Below are 7,234 nucleotides of genomic sequence, written 5' to 3' on the forward strand. Positions count from 1 at the left end.
TTTAAAAATAAACAGCGCGAAAATCGCACGGCTCTCCGTAGCGGTAACAGCGACCAGCGACATGGACGAGTAGAGGTGGAACGAATCTGTGTATGTGCGTGCGGAACGCACGGGGACCGGGTTTGTCGCGGCGGTTACTTTGACGCCCGTGTGTGCTCCAGCTCTTAGGCTCGCGTCCTTACGTGTCGCGTCGCGATTGTAAACCGAGAGAGGACCGATGTCTTATCGCGCTTATTCCGCATATAAAAATAGTTTTCCGCGCGGTTACATCGATATATCCGAGTCGTCCTCTCGATTTCCGATCAAATCCTCATGCGATCGCGTATAAAATCGCTGGCGATTCTCCGACGCGGTAGATTCTACGCGCGCGCATTTTAGTAAGGATCTCCGACCGTAATAAGAATCTCGCCGAAGACAGGGTGGAGAACGCGCGCCGATTGTCAATTCCTCGCGATCGGAGATAATATCGAGGAGAACGTGGCACGTGGCCGCGTCGAGAGACGCGAGGACGACGACACCTTCCAAGATCGTCGACCATGGCGACTTTCCAGGACCTGGAGGATGACTGGTCCACGCTCTGCCATGACACTGACAGTTGGACGCAAAGCGGTGAGTCCTCTGCAAGTCATCGTGTGTATGAAATATAAACGGTGTTTCATCAAAGTCGATGAGCCGGTCGGTTTATAAAATAATCGCGGGTCTTTCATTCCGAAGGTGAAATGTTATTATTGAGTTATGAATATCCGCTCGCGCTTACGATATTCGTTACGAAAGCGACCGGAGACCACGCGAGCATCTCGTGACATTTTAGGTATATGGGTTAAGATATTTTAGAGGGTCGATGAATAAATTTTGACTTTGCTCAACTCCGTAAACGCGTTAAACGAAAAGCAAAAACGTTTCCAGAGAAGAGTATTTAATAAACGTATCTCTTTTGATGCTCGCTTCGTCTCTCGTCCCGGTATGTTTAGAATCACGAGAGCTGTATAATAGAGTCTCCGTCGTAAACAGAGAAAAATAGAAGCGGGTTTACAGGAATTTATTGGACGGATCCGACCGTTAATGCCCGCCGGAGACCCCTCGACTCGTTACTTTCTTCTCTATTAAGGAGGCATACTCGTTTGAAACCTTAAAAAATGAGTACATCTTCTAGATTTTTTTGCAGAGCAACGACTTGATAAAAATTTTTGATTTTTTCACAATATTAATACAATATTATTAACTACTTAACTAAAAATGTTCAGCTTAAAAAAAATTTTTTTTTTTTTTGGAGTTATGGGAATATTTGCAGAACTCCTTCAAATTTTAGATGGCCGCACAGTGTGCATGAAAACATTCGTAGATCATATCCGAAATTAAAAATACAAGCTTTTTTATATTAAACATATTAATAGCTAAGCTGCACACCGTGCATAAAAATTTTTATTTAAGTGAACATTTTTATTTAAGTATTTAATAATATCGTATTAATATTGTAAAAAAAAAAGTTTTTATCAAATCGTTGCGCTGCAAGAAAATCTAGAAAATGTACTTATTTTTCGAAGATTCAAACAGGTATGCCCTCTTAATAGCAGAAGGATCCGTTGTGTTGTTCGCGCGAGGAATTTCACGCTGTAAACGCAGCGATGCGATACGACCGGTCAAGCTAGACAGGGATTTCTATTTTTTTTTCCTTTCGCGCGTAAGCGAGAAGGGAAAAAAAAGTCCTCGCGAGTCTGCGCGATTATAAAACAATCGCGAGAGCTATGCATCCAATCTCAAAATCTCGTTTATTACACGCGCGTGCGTGTAATAAATCCAACGTAACGCCATTACACGCGTGTGCCGTTGGACACGTCGCGAAAATTACATATGCCGGTTACGCGCGATTACGTAAGGCCGCCTGTTATTAAACCCCGAGATCTTCCCGCATCGACAATTCTCATTTTCGCTCGCGTACATTATCGTATGTGAAAGTGGAATTTCTACAGCATGTTTCGTTTTGCGATCATCTTTCTCATGTTTTCATTTTTTTTTCATTTTTCATTTCCTAGAAGATATCTTTACTCCGTTCAAAAATATCTCTACTTCTTGTTTAAGATTATAAAATATTGCGAGAGAAGAATATTTTTCTAATATACGCGAAATGTCACTCTTTCGATTCGATTTCCGTCCTGAAATTCACGCGCACAGATTTTAAACGACTCATCCGTTCACGAGTTTTCGCGTATTACGACGTATCGAATCGCGTAATTGACAGATGGAATAACAGCTGATCGGCATTCGCTAACGAGAGCTTTGCTTCATTTCGGATTCATCGTTGTTGATACGTTCCTACTTTCTCATCGACTATGATGGTTCGACCTTTCGCGAATCGCCTCGGATCGGTTACGATTAGAAGCCGCGAGTTTACGTGATTTCATAGTGAGCCGTCTTTGAATTTGGATCCCGTTCGCGTCGATAAATATCAAGGCGGATCATTTATTAAACGACGCGATTATATATCGTAAAAATTCAAACGGCGATCAAATGTGAAATCAACACTCGATTTTTAGAATAAAAAGATTGAAATTTCTCGCCGTTAATCGCCACACCTTCCACTAAGCTTCTTCTCTCCTTGTTCGCGCACGGATGATCGAATCTAGAGGATGCTCCAGATGAAGCACCGATACAGACGACTAGATAAGCTCCTCGCGCTAGGATAAAGAAATAACTTGCGAGCGTAACGGGGCGACAAACAACGTTACGGTATCGGTTCGCAACGGGTCGTTAGACCAGCCTCGCAATGTCGATTAGTCTCGCATACCGAACGATAAGAGATGCACGAGAAGAAGAGTATCGCGACGCACGCGCTCGCGATTGCGATAACGGGAGATACCGATTTTCTCCGGGCAAATTGGAAACTTTCCAGAGCGCGATTCTCTTGCCGGAGATTCATTTTGCCGGAAAAAAAAATCCCTGCCCGGTGATCTTGTCAGTCACGAGAGGCCGTCGAAAGGTAAGAAAGAGAGAGAGAAAGAGATACGAGTATTATCTGCATATCTCGCGTAAAGGCTCGCGTGGCTCCGAGATATGGACGAACAGATCGGATGCTGGCGGTGGCGGTCGCGGTGTGAAATCGCGATGATCGTTTTCTAACCGCAGAAACGGAAGGCCGACTTTTCCGCCGACTCTCGCCGCGTGCACCACGCGAATGAATTAAAATTAATTTATTTACCGCGATATCGCCAACGAGATGGAAATGTGGGCAATCGATTATGCTACGAAAAAATTGTATTCTCATCTTAAGAATATTTCACTTATTTTTATATTATTATTATCACTTATTTTTTTATATTATCTTTCTCTAAAATAAGCGCTCCCTGCCCGGTGATCTTGTCAGTCACGAGAGGCCGTCGAAAGGTAAGAAAGAGAGAGAGAAAGAGATACGAGTATTATCTGCATATCTCGCGTAAAGGCTCGCGTGGCTCCGAGATATGGACGAACAGATCGGATGCTGGCGGTGGCGGTCGCGGTGTGAAATCGCGATGATCGTTTTCTAACCGCAGAAACGGAAGGCCGACTTTTCCGCCGACTCTCGCCGCGTGCACCACGCGAATGAATTAAAATTAATTTATTTACCGCGATATCGCCAACGAGATGGAAATGTGGGCAATCGATTATGCTACGAAAAAATTGTATTCTCATCTTAAGAATATTTCACTTATTTTTATATTATTATTATCACTTATTTTTTTATATTATCTTTCTCTAAAATAAGCGCCAGAAGAATCCTCTCTTAACTTAAGAAAAATCCTCTAAAAAGTATCAGATATCTATTAAGATATTTATTAAGATATCTATTAAGAGGATTTATAAAGTATATATTTCGAGAATACAATTTTTTCATTTCCTCTTATCCGGAATTGACGATCTCTTCGTCTCTCGTTGCATCGTCGAAACGCTCGACATTTTTCCGTTCGATCGAGTTTCTAATATCTACGGGGAAGCGTATAATTTCCGAGACAAATAAAACGGCTTCTCGTAAGTGGAATTCCCTTTCGTTCCTATCGCAATCCTAATTGTCTAATCTCGAGAGCGCGGAGATCGGCATGAGGAATCGACGGATCTATCCGCGTTCGCGATATTAGTCCCCTCCGGAATAGTAATTTCTACTAATAACAGGAAGAGAGCGCGCGTTCTTTGTCGTATCTTCGCCAAGAGTAGTCGTAGTCACGATTCCGAAAGAGAAGAGGATCTCGGGCGAGAAACCCCGGAAAAATCGCGAAAGTAGAGTACGCCCGATTCGAAGGAAACATCCATCTTTGCGCCCGATTATATGTCATCGATACGGCGTCCATTACTTTTGGAGATCGAAAAATTTTTTTCAAGTAAAACAAAAGACTCTCTCTTTTTCATTATATATATCGCAAAATGATATACGCGCCTGCGAAAACATGTAATCACTTTATGGAGGAACCGACGAGCGAATAAATATCAGTTACGGTTCAGCTTCCCGCCCAGCTTGCAGAAAATGAAGCCACGGGAATCCGCTCGGGAGATACTCTTATCGACGACGATTGCGTGGAAACCTGCTCCGCTCCGTTCCGTTCGATCGGANCGGAAGAGGAAACGCGTCTCGTGATATCGCGGTGAAATTAGGCTGAGAGATAATGATTTCGACTCTCTGGAGCCGATGAACGGCGACGGATGGGTGCCAATTATGGATCACCCTACTGGAGGAGAAGGTCGATCGTAATAAGGAGAATTCGCCTTTCTCCTCGTCGCGAAAAATGTCAAAATGTCCTTTCTCGACGGAAAATATCGCGCGAATTTTTCGACGACGAGCTAATAACGTATAAGCGTACGCTATGAGTATACACTTTGATACATCGGTGATAGGATAGTGATTCGGAGGAGATTGAAAACGGGTTTTCGTAGAGGGACGATCAAATTACCGTTTCCCGTCGAGTCGTTTGGCGTTAAAGGATCGCGATGGGTTCTATTTTTTTCTTTTCTTCTTTTCTCCACGTTTGTTCGCGCAAACGCGCGATGACGATCGCTAATTATTTATAGACCGCGCAATTAATCACCGGATAGCCCGCGCGAGTTATCGCGCGGGTTATCTCGCCAAGCAGGTAAGTACAACCGCGCGTACCGTTAACGCGCAAAATTATACCTGTCGCGACGATATATGTTTCTTATAGAAGTTGGAAAGTGGATTTTTATTTCCGCGCGCGCGGAAATCACGCGAGAAAATCCAGTTTCGTCGTTTACTTAGCTGTCGGCGCGTGCAAACTTTCGAAAAAAAAAAATGCCGAAGATAGATGAATGTTTTGACAAATGTCTCTTTGGAAAATTGATCGGCTCTCTCCGATCCGCGTATATATGACGGAGAGAAAAGGAAAAGGCGAGATCCCCCCTACGTTCCTCCGGAATTAGGCGCGGACGAAACATCCGCTGATGTATAATGAGACGATTTATCCCGTTTAGCGTAACGGGACAAATGAATTATTCCCTCGAGTATTATACTCGGTCGGAAACGGATACGCTCGCGTATGCACGCGCGCATGAATGCACGCGCAAAGTGCGACGATGTCGGCGCGTAATGAATCCGCTGGCGATGAACGGCTGGCCAACGGATGTCGTGACAAAAACTGCCGATTCCGTCTCATTCCCGAGCATTGCAATTCGGTGTCATTATTACAGATGTTTTTCTTCCCCCTCCCCATCCCTTCTATTTATATGTGTGTACGTATATATATTTGTATATAGAAATAACTAATAAGATTTTTAACAAACAAAGCATTAAGAAAGGAAAAGAAATAATAATAATAGCAATAATAACAATATAAATACAAATGAAATGAAATTAAATTAAAATTAAATATAAATAAAATTAAAAAAAAAAAGCGGAGATGAGCACTCGAGAGCTGCAACTAATATAACTGAAAATTATTTAAATCATATCGTCTGTATAATATGCCGAAAAAGTATCATTAATTCATTAAAATTGTTTTCGAAAAAGAAAATTAAAAACATAAAAATCTTAGTATCCGTTTTTTATATTAACAAAAAAAAAAAATATAAAGTGAAATATTATATTTAAAAAAATACTGAAAAAACAAATATTTTTAAATGAAAAAAACACGTTTTTTAACAATTTTCTTCTATCAGAAAAAGAATGGTTTTTTACATCTCTACTCTCTCAATGTGTTCTGGGTTCTGGTTATTTTACATATAGTAGCTATTACGCAAAGTACAGGTGGAATAAAGCGATGAAATGTGAATCTACTTAAATCATACACGAGACGCGCGATGTATATACGTGCGGCGTTTGCATATCGTGCGAAACATTGTAAACAATGATAAACCAAGCTTTCTCCGAATTTGGATTACGTAAGTTTGCGTACGTTACGGAAATTAAAGCGCTTAACGGCAGAAATATTTCAGAGTAACGAAGAGTAACGGCGAGTTACATTACGCATGTTAATTATGCCATAACGAAGCGACGTATAATAATAAATCGATGTAACGTCCATTCCTACATTTTTACTTCACTTACTTTATCATCAATCTGATAGCGTTTTCGAGTGAAGCAAGATTTGATGGTTTTGAGAGCAATTAAATTCAATTTGTCATAAACATATGTTCAACCGAAAATAGGTTTTTGAATCTGATTAATATCTGATTAATCAATCAAACGCTTACTCGAAGTATTTTATTGGCTAATCTAATAATCCAAGTAGCCCTAATAACCTAAATCGACGTCTTTATCCACTCAAAGCGACGTCATTAATCGCTCTCAGAGCGATCAAATTTGCTTCGTTTTCAGTTAAAAACGGTATAAATGAATAGGAAGTTCTTTATCGCGTCAAACGCCGCAATTTCCCCGCGCGGTTCTTATCGTCACAGAAGAAGAAAACGCGTATACATCCGTATCAACAAATAGCCTACTTCCTCGGACTTTGCACGGTCATTCGAGAAATCTTCCCCAGGCGAATCTATTTACATAGATATATCGACGCAAAGCTAATCGCTCCCACAAATTATCAGTTGGTATTTTCGAATGAAGCAAGTTCGATTGCTCTGAAAGTGAATTATGACGTCATAATTCTGTTTTGGATTACTGGTACTTGGATTATTACATTAATCAATGAAATGCTTCGAATAAACGTTTGATTAATTAATAAGGGTAAAGAATTTTGTGCTTTAAAGCCAAAATAGCGTCGAACGAGATATATTTTATAGTATTTATATATTATTAATATATTAT

General features: G+C 40.9%; 1 protein-coding gene across 1 annotated transcript in view; it reads left to right on the plus strand.

Moving 5' to 3' along the window:
* Window positions 1–41: 41 nt before the first annotated feature.
* The window catches only part of LOC115242269 (cerebellar degeneration-related protein 2), a 35,445-nt gene continuing 28,252 nt past the window's right edge, over window positions 42–7,234 (plus strand). The window contains exon 1 of the mRNA XM_029818431.1: window positions 42–609. Within this exon, the coding sequence (XP_029674291.1) occupies window positions 537–609 (73 nt within the window). The 5' untranslated portion in view covers window positions 42–536. The remainder of the gene's footprint in view (window positions 610–7,234) is intronic.

This window comes from Formica exsecta, unplaced genomic scaffold (genome assembly GCF_003651465.1).
Source record: "Formica exsecta isolate Colony F162 unplaced genomic scaffold, ASM365146v1 scaffold59, whole genome shotgun sequence".
Taxonomy (NCBI): domain Eukaryota; kingdom Metazoa; phylum Arthropoda; class Insecta; order Hymenoptera; family Formicidae; genus Formica; species Formica exsecta.